The sequence below is a fragment of the Jaculus jaculus genome, chromosome 7, assembly GCF_020740685.1.
Source record: "Jaculus jaculus isolate mJacJac1 chromosome 7, mJacJac1.mat.Y.cur, whole genome shotgun sequence".
NCBI classification, from domain to species: domain Eukaryota; kingdom Metazoa; phylum Chordata; class Mammalia; order Rodentia; family Dipodidae; genus Jaculus; species Jaculus jaculus.
Window position 1 is genome coordinate 140,405,766 of NC_059108.1, and position 15,688 is coordinate 140,421,453.

Here is a 15,688-nt window from a genome sequence, read left to right on the forward strand (position 1 = left end):
AAATGGAAAGAGATTGCTAATGTGTACCAGGTTTCCTTTTAGGGTGAGGAAAGTGTTCTAAAATTAGATAGCAGTAAAAGTTACACAGCTCTGAATATGCCAAAAACCATTAAATTGTGTACTTTATAGAGATACATATGATGTCATGTGGTATATAGCTCAATAAACCTCTTATTTAAAAACAAAACTTGATCTAGAGCTGTAGCTCAGGAGTGAGCAGCTTGCCTAGCCTGCTTGAGGCCCTAGGTTCAAACCTTAGGAGCACAGAAAACCAAATTATATTTTATTTTATTTTTTTGGTTTTTTGAGGTAGGGTCTCAACTCTTGCCCAGGCTGACCTGGAATTCACTGTGTAGTCTCAGGGTGGCCTTGAACTCACGGAGATCCTCCTACCTCTGCCTCCTGAGTGCTGGAATTAAAGGCGTGCGCCACCACACCCGGCCCAAATTCTATTTTAAAAACTCATTTCAATATTATCAAAACAAAGGCTACAGAAATGACTTAGTGGTTAAGGCGCTTGCCTACAAACCCAAAGGACCCAGGTCCAATTCTGCAGGACCCATGTAAACCAGATGCACAAGATGGTACATGTGTCTGGAGTTTGTTTGCAGTGGCTAGAGACTATGACATACCCATTCTCTCCCTCCCTTCCTCCCTCCCTCCCTCTCTCTCTCTCTCTCTCTCTTTCTCTCTTTTCTCTCTCAAATAAGTACATGAAAAGATTTTTTTTTTTTTTTTTTTGGAGGGGGCTTTTCAAGGTAGAGAGACTTAACTCTAACCCAGGCTGACCTGGAATTCACTATGTATTCTCAGGATGGCCTCAAACTCACAGTGATCCTTCTACCTCTGCCTCCCAAGTGTTGGGATTAAAGGCATGCACAACCACACCCGGCAAGAATATATTTTTAAGAAACATTGCATGTCAAACACTGCACATAGGAGGAAGTCATAAATATTCTAAATTCCTCTTTAAACCTCAACATTGGGGGCTGGGGAGGTAGGTCGGTTGGTAAAGCACATGCTATGCAAGCATGAGGGCCTGAGTTTTCATGTGCCCACATCAGTGCTGGGAGTGGTGGTGTGCCTGTAATTCCAGCACTTGAGAGACAGGGACAGGAAGATCTTCAGGGCACGCTGACTAGCTTCACTAGCCACATTGGTGAGCTTTGGGTTCAGTGAGAGACCCTGTCTTAAAAAAATTAGGTTGAGAGCTCTGGAAGATGACTCCTGACATCAGTCTCTGGTCTCCCCACATAGACACACATATGCATAGGCACTTGCCTGCACATGCACCCCCCCACATACATGCATGCACATGACACATGCGTGCTTATGCAAAATAAACATTTAAATAACCTGCAAGGGCTGGAGAGATGGTTTAGTGGTTAAGGGACTTGCCTGCAAAGCCCAAGGACCAAGGTTTGATTCCCCAGTACCCACATAAGCCAGCTGCACAGGTAGTACATGCATATGGAAGTCCTTTGCAGTGGCTAGAGGCCCTGGAGCACCTGTTCTCTCCTTTTCCCCCACCCTCAAATAAGTATATAATAAAGAACCTTCAACACTGAGACTTTTGAAGAACAATTATTCTCAGCAGACACAATATGGTTGTTGACATGAGCTAGTGCCCGCCCTATTCTTTTAACTGGAAAGCCTGGACTACAAGAGACTGAGCTGTGTCTGCCTGTCCTTCCACCAGAGAGAAAATTAGCTTCACTTGCAGTAAGTCATCAGGTCTTATTCATCCTTAAAAAAAAAGTTATCCCAAAATTAGGGAAACTTGAAGTTTAGTAACCATGGCAATACTTGTAGGAGAAGAGATAAGATTCAATAGAGTTGATTTTCTGAGTTAGTTTATTTTTTTGCTTGCTAATCTCCGGGTGATAGAAGCAGCACTTTGTGTGTGGGGGGGAAGGGATTGAAAACTCTTGGAAATTTGGTTCTCTTATCAGCAGTCCAACACAAACCATGAATCTTGACATCTTTTGCACTATTCCATGTTGTGAATGGATTATACTATTGAAGAATATACACAAGAAAATACACATTCAGTCATAATGACAAAAATCAACAAGCAAGGGGCTGGAGAGATGGATTAGAAGTTAAGGCATTTGCCTGCAAAGCCAAAGGATCCAGGTTTGATTCTTCTGGACCCACGTAAGCCAGATGCACAAGGAGGCACATGTATCTGGAGTTCATTTACAGTGGCCGAAGGCCCTGGCATGCCCATTCTCTCTCTCTCCTGCCTCTTTCTCTGTATCAAATAAAAAAAAAAAATAAAACATTTTTTTAAAAATCAACAAGTAAGAAGCATATGTATTCATTGAAGTTTGTTTGCAAGACATTTTGAATACGTGTGGTGCTGAAAGAAAGCACTGGTCTCCTTGTGGGAAGCTCACTAGGATTACAGTGGGTTCACTCAGTTCAAACCTTTTACTTTGATAAGAATTTCATGAAGCCTTCTCGTCAAGTATACCCACACCAGGATTTCCAGGAGGAGATAGAATTTCTTTATTAAATTTTTATATTATTTCATTTTAAAAAAAATGTGTTTATGTTTTAGTTATTTATTTGAGAGCAACAGACAGCAAGAGAGAAAGAGGCAGAGAGAGAGATTGAGCATGCCAGGGCCTCCAGCCACTGCAGATGAACTCCAGACACGTGCACCCCCTTGTGTATCTGGCTAAGGTGGGTCCTGGGGAGTCAAGCCTCGAACCAGGGTCCTTAGGTTTCACAGTCAAGCGCTTAACTGCTAAGCCATCTCTTCAGCCCTTATTTTTTATTTTAGAGAGTGAGAGGAATTTTCATGCCAAGGTCTCAGCCACTAAAATTGAATTTAAGATGCTTGCACCACCTAGTAAGCATGTGCGACCTTGTGCTTGCCTCACTTTTGTGCATCTGGCTTACATGGGATCTGGAGAATTGAACATGGGTGCTTGGGCTTTGCAAGCAAGCACCTTAACCACTAAGCCATCTCTCCGACCCTATTTTTATTCTTTTTTTTTTTTTTTTTGGTTTTTCGAGGTAGGGTCTCACTCTGGCCCAGGCTGACCTAGAATTCACTATGGACTCTCAGGGTGGCCTTGAACTCACAGCAATCCTCCTACCTCTGCCTCCCAAGTGCTGGGATTAAAGGCGTGCGCCATCACGCCTGGCCTATTTTTATTCTTTTTATGTGGGACACAGAGAGAGAGATGGGCACGCAAGGGCCTTCAGCCACTGTGAACAAACTCTGGGCGCATGTGCCATTTTGTGCATCTGGTTTATGTGGGTCCTGGGGAATCCAACCTGGATCCTTTGGTTAGAAATGCATGAATAGTCTGTGTTTGGGTATTCTGTACCACTCTTGTTATGAATTGAAGTACATGTAGTAAAAAATCTTTTACTCTATGAAACTTTATAGTACTTGGGAAAGCAATTCAGTTTTGTTTGTGCACAGTATATGTCTGCATGTGTAGTCAAAAATCTCCACAAACAAAGCTTCCATTCTCATTAGGTGTTGACCTCAGCCTACCATCTGGGATTGTTCCACTAAGTTGCTGCCAGAATTTTACATCCAGCTACTTCTGTGCTGTGTGACAAGCGCCTATTCACCTAAGCTATGGCACCAGTGAAAGACCTCTTTGGTCTTTCAGTGCTACCCGATTCTAGCTCAGTGAACCCATGAGTTTATTGGGGTTACTTACAGGAGTAGGCAGAGGGAGGTTACCTACAGAAGCACGGGTGACTGAAAGGCAGCTCTATCACTGAAAACCCACCTCAGCATGGGTGGCAACTCATGAAAACTGCATGCCTGGTGCTCTTTGCACATCTTGTTGGCACGTTGGCAGTGTAGTGTTGTCTTTCCAGCTGTTGTCATGTTTGTACAACCTTAGGAAGGGCACCTCCGAATTCTACCTTTCAGAAGCCCCTAGTCCGAAGAACCTCACTTCTGCCTCTAGGAGGTAGTGTTTCAGGAAGTGACTATAGCACACCCCATTTTCTAGAGCATACCCCCCACATGTGTGTACATGTGCATGTGGAGGCCAGAGAACAATTTCAGGTGCCACTCTCAGTTCTGCCACTGCCCACCGTTGTTGAGACATTCTCACTGGCCTAGAGCTCACCAGCTAGAGTAACCTGGTTTTAGCCAGTAAGCTCCCACTCGTGTCTGCCTCCCCGGGGCTGGGATTATAAGCATATACCACCATTTGCATGGGTATTCGGGTTTAAACTCAAGTCCTTCTGCTTTTGAGATAGGCACTTTACAAACTGAGGTATCTCCCTACACCCCTAAATCATACTTGCTGCTAATATTGTTGAAACCAACTTTCACTTCATTCGTGCTTTTTTTTTAAACCACAGGAGTTAAATTTCTTCCATAAATTCTTTTAAGAAAATGATTCCAGCCAGGTGTGGTGGTACACATTTATAATCCTGCCATCTGGGAGGTTGAGTCAGGAGAATGCTGAATTTGTCCCCACTCTGGGCTATACAGTGAATTCCAGGCCAGCCTGAGATACATAGCAAGACCCTGTGTGAAGATGTCCTTATGTAACCCATTACCATATACAGTGAATAAATAAATACTAATGAAAGTGAAATATATAATAATAAAACAACAACAACAAAAGGAAGTGGTGGAAAACATTCCACCCATATTACTAGACCAGAGCCAGAGGTGGACTATAACCCTCAGGCTGTTTTTCCTACTTGCCAGCTACACCCCACTTCCTGAAGACTGGACCCTCTTGCAGCAGCAGCCCTAGCTGCAGGCCGTGTTCAAGCACAAGAGCCTGTGGGCAACACTTTACATTGAAATCATGACTAGAAATACAGGATTTTAAAAGTTGTCTTCTAGGCTGAAGAGATGGCTCAGCAGTTAAGGCACTAGTCTACAAAGCCCAAAGACCAGGTTCAATTCCCAAGTACCCACGTAAAACCAGAGGCACAAGGGGGCAACATGCATTTGGAGAGTTCGTTTGCAGTGGCTCTCCCTCTTATCTGCCTTCCTTTCTCAGATAAATATTTTTTAAACATTGCCATCCTTTAGCTACATTTAAACAACTGAGAGAACAAAGTTGATTATGTTCTTATAAAGTGAACTCTTCCTCCTTTTTAAAGTGTTTCTAAACATAGAATCTTCTTATTTCAAAATCAAGTGGTTGGAATACTGCCGTGACTTAAATACTGAACACACTGTTGGTTGAATGTTTCATTGAAGCTTTCAGCCAGTTTTATCAGTTTAACTTGAGTGAACACAGCAGCTAAATGCACTGACTTCCTATTTTGTGAGGATTAGTGCTCAAGGAGGTGGATTTTGAGGTTAGAAAACACATTCATTTTTTTTCTAATGATGAAAATTTACACAAATTTGTATAGAACAAAACCTAGAAAAATGAAAACTGTAAATTGAATAGTAACCTTTCCTAGTATGATAGGATGTTGGTGCCAGAATTTCTCTCTTCATTGGAGTTGAGTTTATATGTGTGAAATGGCTTGTTTGTTGCTTTGTTGGGGATTGAACCTAAGGCCTTAGACATGCTGGGCAAGCAGTCAACAACTGAGCTATATTCCCCAGCCTTTTTTTGGGGGGGGGGGTTCCAAGGTAGGGTCTCACTCTCAGGCTGACCTAGAATTCACTATGTAGTCTCAGGGTGGCCTCGAACTCACAGTAATCCACCTTCCTCTGCCGCCCAAGTGTTGGGATTAAAGGCGTAAACCTCCACGCCTGGCCTTCCCCAGCCAGTTTTGAAAATATAACTTAATTTGAGAGAGTGGCTTGCTAAGTTACCCAGGTTGGACTTAAACTGAGGTAGGGTTTCACTCTAGCCCAGGCTGACCTGTAATTCATTATGTTGTCTTAGGATGGCTTTGAACTCATGATGGTCCTCTTACCTCTGTCTCCCAAGTGCTGGGGTTAAAGGCATGTGCCAAAACATCTGGCCTTGAAATGCATTTCTGGAACACAGTGTGTCAGTAAAAGTTTGCTTAGTGCTGGGGATGTATCTCAGTTGATAGAGTGCTTATCTTTATCTACCATGCACAAGCCTCTGGGTTCAGGCCCAGCACCACATAAATAAGGACTGGGCATGTTAGCACACACCTGTCACCTAACCCTGGAGGTGGTCAGGAGAGCCAGAAGTTTAAGATCATCCTCAGCTACATCAGGATTTCAGAACAGCTTGAGCTACATGAGACCCTGACTCAAAAATATAATAAAATAATAATGAAATAAAAACAGCAGCTTGCTTAATTAAAAAAGTCATTCTAGGGCTAAAGAAGTGGCTCTTGCCTGCAAAGACTTAACAGCCTAGGCTCCATCCTCCTGTACCCACGTAAAGCCAGATGCACAAAATGGCACATGAATCAGAAGTTCATTTGCAGCAGGTAAAGGGCCTGGCATGCCATTCATAGTCTCTCTTGCAAATATAATATAGTAAATAAGCCGGGCATGGTGGTACATACCTTTAATCCCAGCACTTGGGCAGAGGTGGGGTGGTCACTGTGAGTTTGAAGCCAGCCTGAGAATACATACTGAATTCCAGGACAGCCTGGGCTAGAACCAGACCCTACCTTGAAATAGACAACAATAACAACAACAACAAAACATCTATTAATAATTGATTGCTTGTTAAAGAAAACCCATTTTTCAGCAGGTTCTCAGCCAGTTGATAGTTTTAGCCTCAGGTTTTACCTTCTTGCTACTGAGACTAGCTCTCTGTGGAAAGTTAAACTGCTGTTTTAAATATATAATTTTACTTCTTATTTATTTTTAAAGAGAGAGAATGAGTGTGCTAGGGCCTCTAGCCACGACAAGTGAACTCCAGATGCATGTGCCACTATGTGCATCTTGCCTACGTGGGTTCTGGGGAGTTGTACCTGAGTCCTTAGGCTTCACAGGCAAGCGCCTTAATTGCCAAGCCATCTCCCCAACCCTGAATTGCTCTTTAATTAAATCTGTTGTGTGCATAAAAAGATAGCAAATACTGTCTTGGGAGTTCATATAAGTGCATGTGTTTTGTGGGGTTAGAATTTTGAGAGTAACAGTTTATTTCATAAGTATTTTGTGACTTTTAAAAAATATTTTGTTTGTTTATTTGAGAGAAGGAAAAAGACAGAGAGAGGAAAAAGAGAGAATGGGCATGCCAGGGCTTCCAGCCACTGCAAACGAACTCCAGATGCTTGTGCCACATGGTGCATCTGGCTTACGTGGATCCTGGGAAATTGAACTGAGGTCCTTTGCTGTTACTGCTTTTTTCCTTTTCCTTTAGACTCCATCAAGTATGTAGGTAGCCTTGGTGTTTCAGTCCTCCTGCCTTGGCCACTCACATGCTGGGATGAAAGGCATGCGTCATCACACCCAGCAGGAAATAAATACGCTTCTTGTGTAGTTTATTTAAAGAAGAGGGCTGGGAAGATATGTGGCTCAGCTGTTAATGGTGCTTGCTTGCAAGTCTGCTAACTCAGGTGCAACACCTCAGTACACATTTAAAGCAAGACCCAAAAGTGGAGCATGCACGTGGAGTTCGTTTGCAGCAAATTCAAGAACTGCCTCTGATTATCTGCCTCTGACCTCTGACCCCTAGGAGCTGATAGACTACCTGCGCACACATTCTCACAGTGCCGTGTATGCCACGTCCCTGTCGCCACCTGTGGTGGAGCAGATCATCACCTCCATGAAGTGCATCATGGGGCAGGATGGCACCAGCCTTGGTGAGTCTTTGTTCATGAAAGATTTTCTAAGCTAAGGGAATACTTAGCAGTCAGTTGTGTTCTTACAGGTTTGTGTGTGTGTGTGTGTGTGTGTGTGTATGTGTGTGTGTGTTTGTGTGTGTGTGGTGTGAGTGTGTGTGTGTGTGTTGCTAGCTCTCTATAGGGCCTTGTTGTATATGTGTGAGGCCTTGGTTTCCATGGACACTGCTCAGTGTGCTAGATACACAGTGCCTTGAGAACTACCCTGGCTCCCTCCTGTGGAATTTTCTTACATGCATGTGAGGCTTTCCCAAACTGTCTTGCTTCACTCCTAACTCATAGGATAGATGCCTTCAGGTCTTCCTTAAATTGTATAATTTTGTGTGAGAGTAATTTACTCTGTAGTGGTATTTCATTACTAACACATTTAAGAGTTGCTTCCTGGCACACAAGTTGTCCCCTTTTTAGGTTTTTCGACGGAGGGTCTCATAGGCTGACTTGGAATTCAGTATGTAGTCTCAGGGTGGTCTCGAACTCACAGTGATCCTCCTATCTCAGCTTTCCAAGTGCTGGGATTAAAGGCGTGCACTGCCACACCTGACTGTGTGCCTTTTATTTGATGCCTTTTTAGAGTTTTTTAATTTAGCATAAAATAATGAAGGGCATGTTAAATCTATTTATTTTATCATTGGTGGGATGTGTACTCAGATGAGATGGATTGTCTTAAACCTAACTAAAATGATAATGCTGATTTTTTTTTTTTACTATTATTTTGTATCACCAGAGGGCAGTGTTGACTGCAGAGCAATTACATTAAAGGGGGGGGACACTTTGTTTTTGCTGTTTTTACTTTAAAAAGTTTTTCCAGGGGTCACATATGGTGCTGCATACCTGTAACCCCAGCACTTGGGAGGTGCAGGCAGAAGGATCAGGAGTTAAAGGTCAGCCTCAGCTACAGAGTGAGCTGGAAACCAGCCTAGCGTATATGAGACACTCTCTGAAATGGTAACTGGAGACCAGCCTAATGTACATGAGACATTCTCTGGAACAGTAACAAACAGGACAAGTAACTATCTCCATGGGCGAGTATGAGACATGCATGGCTCTTTGGCATTTTCAAGATAGGATCTCACTCTTGCCCAGGCTGAGTTGGAACTCACTCTGTGGTCCCAGGCTGACCTCATAACAATCCTCCTACCTCCGCCTCCTGAGTGCTGGGATTAAAGATGTATACCATCATACCTACTGTTTGGCTCTTATAAAAGATTTTACTTCCAGGCATGGTGGGTATGTCTTTAATCCCAGCAGTCTGGAGGGTGAGGTAAGAGTTTAAGGCCATAGTGAATTCCAAGTCAGCCTGGGCTACAGAAAGACCCTACCTTGAAAAATGAAAAAAAGAAAAAGAAAGATTTTATGTATCTGCCTTGAACTCTCCACTCTATAGGTATATAACACTCCAAATTTTATACAGTTTACATTGAAAGATATAAAAGTAATATGCCTGATTTTGATAAATACCATTTTGTTAATCCAGAATTTTCCCCTAGTATTTGTTCTGATCTGTCATAGATCCTTGCTATGACTAGGGAGAGATTTTTGAAAATAACAAATTATTTTCATCTTCAGTTTCATGAATTTATTTCTTCAGGAAGAAAATACCTCATTAATTTGCACACAGATTTGTGGCCATATGAGTAGCTCCTTGTTAACAGTAGCTACAACTTCATTTCCTCTGTTCTGATCTTTGATCTGAGACACACATGTAACTTGAGAGAGAGAGAGTATGTGCCCTAGCCTTATGGAGTTACGTCACAGGTATGTTTACCTTATTGGCTCCTCATGCAGATTTAGGTAACTAAGAAAAGGCTGATTACTAACTTACAGAAGTTAACGTTGGATAATTTTTTGTCTTATCCTAGAGCATGGATCAGTGTGATATATTACTTCTGGATAAATGAGTTATCTGTACTCACTGAAACTATCTGGTGACAAAATGCAATGTGGCAGTTAGGTGAAAGCTTGGGTTAGCAGTAGTTTTTCAGTTTTGTCCACCCTCCCCCTCACCCAGCTTAGTGGCGCGACACAACAGCCATCTTATTATGTTCGCAGATTCTGTGGGTCAGGAATTCGGTCAGAACACAGCAGGGATAGCTTGTCTTTGCTGCACAGTGCTTAGGGCGAGGTAGGAAGACTCAAGTGTTGAGGAGACTCAGATGGCTGGGGGCTGGGATCATCTGACGACTTCTTCATCCTGTGTCACGTGACCTGCTGTGACGTGGAGTATAGCACCTCTATGTGTCCTCTGTGTGTGGCATGGTGACTGGGTAAACACAAATAACACTTTGCAGAGCATTCAGTTTCCTTTTTTATTTTCTTTTTCCTTTTCTTCTTTTCGAGGTAGGGTTTCACTCTGGCCGAGGCTGACCTGGAACTCACTCAGTAGTTCCAGGCTGGCCTTGAACTCACAGCAGTCTTCCTACCTCTGCCTCCAAGTGCTAGGATTAAAGGCTCAGAGCAGACATTCAAAAAGAACCGTGCAGAAACTCCGTGACTCTTTCTCATCTGTTAGCCAGCCCAGACTGAAGTGGTTTGAGAATTGGACTTCACCTTCCAAATGGGAGACATGTCAGAGAATTTGTAGCCACTTTGAGAAAGGTTCCCACCAGCTTTTAAATAATGCATTCAAACATGTACCATAAATATTTTAATTAGCAACACTCAGGAGGGTTGTCATGAGTTCAAGGCCAGCACTAATGCCATATAAATTGATAGTTGTATGATTTCTCTGTCAAAACAGAGGTTAATAACAAACCAAAAATGCCATCTCTCAGAAAACCTGCTACATGACCTTGACTAAAGGTGCCCTGATTCCTTCATGTGTTAAGGTTCTGCTTTTTTATTTTATTTTATTTTATTTAAGAGAAAGAGAGAGAGGCAAATAGAAGAATGGGCACTCCAGGGCCTCCAGCCACTGCAAATGAATTCCAGACACATGTGCTACCTTGTGCATCTGGCTTACATGGGTAGTAGGGAATTGAACCTGGGTCCTTAGGCTTCACAGGCAAGCGCTTTAACCACTAAGCTGTCTCTCCAGCTCAGGTACTGCTTTTTTTTTTTCAAAAAAATATTATATTTATTTATTTATTTGAGAGAGAGAGAGGGAGGGAGGGAGGGAGGGGACGGATACACCAGGGCCTCCAGCCACTGCAAAAGAATTCCAGATGCGTGCAACAGCTTGTGCTTCTGGCTTTATGTGGGCCCTAGGGAATCAAACTTGGTTCTTTGGCATTGCAGGCAAGTGCCTTAACTGGTAAGGCATATCTCCAGCCCAATGCTGTTTATTATTTATTTATTTTTATTTTTATTTTTATTTATTTCCGGGATTTTTGAGGTAGGGTTTCACTGTAGCTCAGGCTGAGCTGGAATTCACCATGTAGTTTCAGGGTGGCCTCAAACTCATGACGATCCTCCTACCTCTGCCTCCCGAGTGCTGGGATTAAATGCTTGTGCCACCACGCCCAGCCTAATACTGCTTATTTTTTTGTTGTTTTTTTAAAATTTATTTATTTGAGAGCGACAGAGAAACAGGCAGAGAGAGAGAAAGAGAATATGGGTGTGCCAGGGCCTCCAGCCACTGCAAACGAACTTCAGATGCGTGTGCCCCTTGTGCATTTGGCTAACATGGGTTCTGGGGAATCAAGCCTCAAACCGGGATCCTTAGGCTTCACAGGCAAGTGCTTAACCACTAAGCCATCTCTCCAGCCCAATACTCCTTATTTTTATGACATTGTTGAATGTATCTTTTTAATATCATTGTAGAATAAAGGTGTGGCCAGGGCATCAGCCTTTCGACTGTGTCTTAAGGTGACCTTTAGAAAGCAATCTCTGCAGTTGATTGCTTGAGTATAGTTGGGAAAATGTCTTACCTCAAGAGAAATCACATCTCATGTTTCATTAGTTCCTAAAGCACTGATTATCTTACTGTGTGCTAGACTCTAGTCTGGAGGCAGTGAGCATACAGCCAGACAATTTAAAAGAAATGCACACTTGAACAGCATTGTGGCTGCGGGGAAGGTTGGCCGTTGTATTAGTCCCAGTCAGCACTGTAGCACAGAATTACTACAAGGCTGCCTAATTATTCACCAAACCTTTAGTGTAGGCTGTGTGCTAGATACTGCTGTGAACACTTGTATACATCAAAAATAAAATATCTTGGGCTCGGCAGTTAAGGTGCTTGCCTGCAAAGCCTGATGACCCGGGTTCAGTTCCCCAGTACTCACGTAATGACAGATGCACAAAGTGGCAAATGCATCTGTAATTCTTTTACATTGGCTAGATGCCCTGGTGTGTCCTTTCTTTCCCTCCCGCCCTTCCTCTTTCTCTCTCTGATTATAAATAAATAAATAAATATTTTTTAAAAAGATAAAACATCTTGGGCTGGAGACATGGCTCAGCAGTTAAAAAGATGCTTGCAAAGCCTGATAGCCCTTCTATTCCAAGGACTCATGTAAAGCCAATTGCACAAAGTAATGCCTGCAACTGGAGTTTGTTTGCAGTGGCAAGAGGCTCTGATATGCCCATATCCATTCCTTCTCTCCCTTTCTCTCCTTTCTGCTTGCAAATAAATAAATAAATTTTTCTAATCTCTGAAATATCCTACTTTTGGGGTCTCTGGTGGGGGCAGTGAATTTTAAGTGTGCTAGAAAATGTTAAGGGTGGAGTTTGGGGAATAAGCAGAGAAGGTGAGAGAGAGTCAGGAGTTCTGGGAACCCAGTTTGTGACTTTAAAGAAAGAAGGTTTTTGTCAAGGGCTTGAAGGGAAGGGAAGGATTAGACATGAAAATCCAGCGCTTGAAGGCCCTTGGAGGGGAATGACTAGCAAGATGGACAGGATGGCTGGAGCGTAGTTGTGGGTGATATGAGTGGTCAACGAAGAGGTCAGGAGGGAAGGGTCGAGTGGCTGAAAAACACAGGCATGCACTAGTTTCCCTTGCTCTGTGTAGTATAAAGTTCAAGTTTCTGAATAATTTCCATTGGCTGCTTCATGTTAGAAGCTTGTACCTGTTTTAGGTGGGTTAACGAATTTATTATTGCCTCTTCTGATTTCATGGCTCTTCTGATTTCATTAAAAGGTACCCTAGGGCTGGAGAGATGGCTTAGGGGTTAAGGTGCTTGCCTGCAAAGCGTAAGGACCCATGTTCAACTCCTCAGATCCCCACATAAGCCAAATGCACAAGGTAACGCATGTGCAAGGACATAGACATGTCTGAAGTTCAAGTACAGTGGCTGGAGACCCTGGTGTGCCAATTCAGTCTCTCTCTCATATAAAAAAAATCCTATTCCCGTATTTTCTTATTAGAGAAAGTGAAAGAGGACAAAGGAAAGAGAGAGAATGGGCACAAAAGAGCCTCTAGCCACTGCAAGCAGACTCAATCTGGTGCATCTGGCTTACTTGGGTACTAGGGAGTCAAACCTGTATCCTTAGGCTTTTAACTAATTAAAAAAAAGAAGAAGAAGAAAAGAAAGCTGGATGTGGTGACATAAGCCTTTGATCCCAGCACTCTGTAGACAGAGGTAGGAGGATCACTGAGTTTGAGGCTACCTTGAGACTACAAAGTGAATTCCAGGTTAGCCTGGGCTAGAGCAAGACCCTACCTTGAAAACCCAAAACAAATAAATTAATTAATTAATAATAATGATAACAAAGTAAAAAATAAAAATAAGCTGGGCATGGTGGCACACCCCTTGCCTCCCAAGTGCTGGGATTAAGAGGTAGGAAGATCGCCATGAGTTCAAAGCCACCCTGAGACAGCATAGTGAATTCCAGGTAAGCCTGGGCTAGAGTGAGACCATACCTTGAAAAACCAAAAACAATAATAATAATAATAAAATAAAAATAAATGCAAAAAGTATATAAAATTTTATTATCTTTTCTTTTTTAGAAAACATTTTATTTTTATTTATTTATTTGAGAGAAAGATATAGGGAGAGAGAGAATGGGAGAACCAGGGCCTCTAGCCACTGCACACAAACTCAAGATGCATGCATCACCATGTGCATCTGGCTAACATGGGTACTGGGGATTCGAACCTGGGTCCTTAGGCTTCATAGGCAAGCACCTTAACCACTAAGCCATCTCTCTAGCCCTTATCATCTTTTCTTGATCCTATTTCTCTTCTACTCACTTCCTTGGTATAAATTCTGAAATTGTCTCCTGTATGTTTATGCTCATACTTTTACTATATGTGCTCGTAAATAGTGTATAGTTTAAGTAACCCTTGCTGTTTAAAGGCTCACTGTACTTGGTATAATAACTTACAGAAATGCTTCAGGGATTTAACTATCTGAACCAAAACCCACTGTCAGAAGCCTTCCTCACACACCACCAAAAGTGCGGTCAGCGTAGCATGCCATGGGGGGGGCTTGTGCAGTGTGTGTTTGTCTTGGTTTGCCTTGCCCTCACATCTCTTGCTTGAGTCCTCGAAATGTGATGTGTCATGTCTCAGTCACCTTCTCCAAGTCATACTGAGTATGTCACAATACTGAACATGTCCTGTGACATGGAAATGCCTGTGAAGAGTAGAAAAACCCAAACAGTGTACATTGAAAAGAATGTCACAGTAAGGCTTCTTGAAACCCGTGCAGGCACCAGGTGGGAGATACACCAAGTTCTGTACTGTGCAGTGTTGCTGGGAAATAAATGCACATTTGTTCTCGGTTTTCTAGGTCTTAGAGCCAGTAGTTAGTGTCTTATATGTTTTATATTTTACAGAAAGTCTTGGTGGATAGTTATGTAGATAATTACATGTTTTAATGGTTTGTAAGGATTAACGTTTTTGCGTGAGTCAGGGTCACAGTATTTTCTTTCCTGATTTTAATACTATAGGTTCCACTCCTGAAAATGTGCATCCTGACGTACTTTTAGGAGTAGACTACATACTGATGATGAGGATTGTCAGTATTGTTGCATGTTTTCAAGTGTTACGTACACTGGTTATGCTGTAGTCTGCCTACAACTTGTTAGGTTTGTTGCATATCATGTCTCAGTTACTTCTGTTGAAGTGATAGGTCTGTGGCCCCTGCTCTGTGCAGAAGCTGACCATCCATCCTGATAGGACAGTTCTGGAGCAACTGGTTTTAGAGAACACAGAAAAATCCCTCTGCTCACCTTCCTCTTTTCTCAGTTTCTTTCTTCCTTCCTTCTCCCTGACAGCCTCCTCCCTCCCTGATCTGCCCTCCCCCCCTTCCCCAAGTATCTTCAGCTGCCTTAAAGCCGGCTAATTAGTTGAAGCAAGCTCTGATCTTAAATTTCTTACCAAACATTTTATGTGAGTGAAATTTGTCTGTGGGCACTGGCGTAAACTACCGTCAAAGAGAAACTCCTTTATAAGTTAGCTACTTTTTTGTCTAGCACAAAGGGCCTTTCAACCAGTGGCTTAAGTCTTTGTAAATCTGCAAGCATTAAGACCACATTACAGGTGAAGAAATTTGAGCTCACCTATGGGGCACGTTTTCTCAATATCTTGTCTCCAAATAGGATGTGGCTTCCTAATTCCATCTGCTTAGACCTTGGAAGTTGCATTAATGGTATTTAACTTTTTATGAAAACATACAGTTTTATAGCCTATTTGTAACTTTCTGATTCTTGCCCTCTTCCAAAGAACAGCTGAGTTTCCTTATGAGTGGTCAGCTGGCCAGTGACAGCCATTGGAGCATTTGCCTACCTGTTTCTTCTCCATGGCTCAGTAACCCCTTTACCACCTCTCTGTTGGGAAATCTATTCTGAACACTCAAGAGCTTTGCACCGTGGTTTGTCTGCTCCTTCTTTCACCCCATCTCTTTCTTCTAAATCCAAATGCAAGTAAAAGTTTCTTGTAATAAGAAACTCCTTTTTGTGTCTTGTTTCAGTTAGTTTTAAGCTAGCTATTAAGGTGTCCGCAGGCAGCAGGCCGGAAGCAAACTTTGAACCAATGTACACTTGCCATTAAGTAGAACATTGTTCCTAGAACAAAACA

The 15,688-nt window shown here is 42.6% G+C and overlaps 1 protein-coding gene across 1 annotated transcript in view; it reads left to right on the top strand.

Moving 5' to 3' along the window:
- The window catches only part of Sptlc2 (serine palmitoyltransferase long chain base subunit 2), a 93,523-nt gene that overhangs the window by 60,433 nt on the left and 17,402 nt on the right, over positions 1-15,688 (top strand). The window contains exon 9 of the mRNA XM_004649379.3: positions 7,569-7,695. Within this exon, the coding sequence (XP_004649436.1) occupies positions 7,569-7,695 (127 nt within the window). The remainder of the gene's footprint in view (positions 1-7,568; positions 7,696-15,688) is intronic.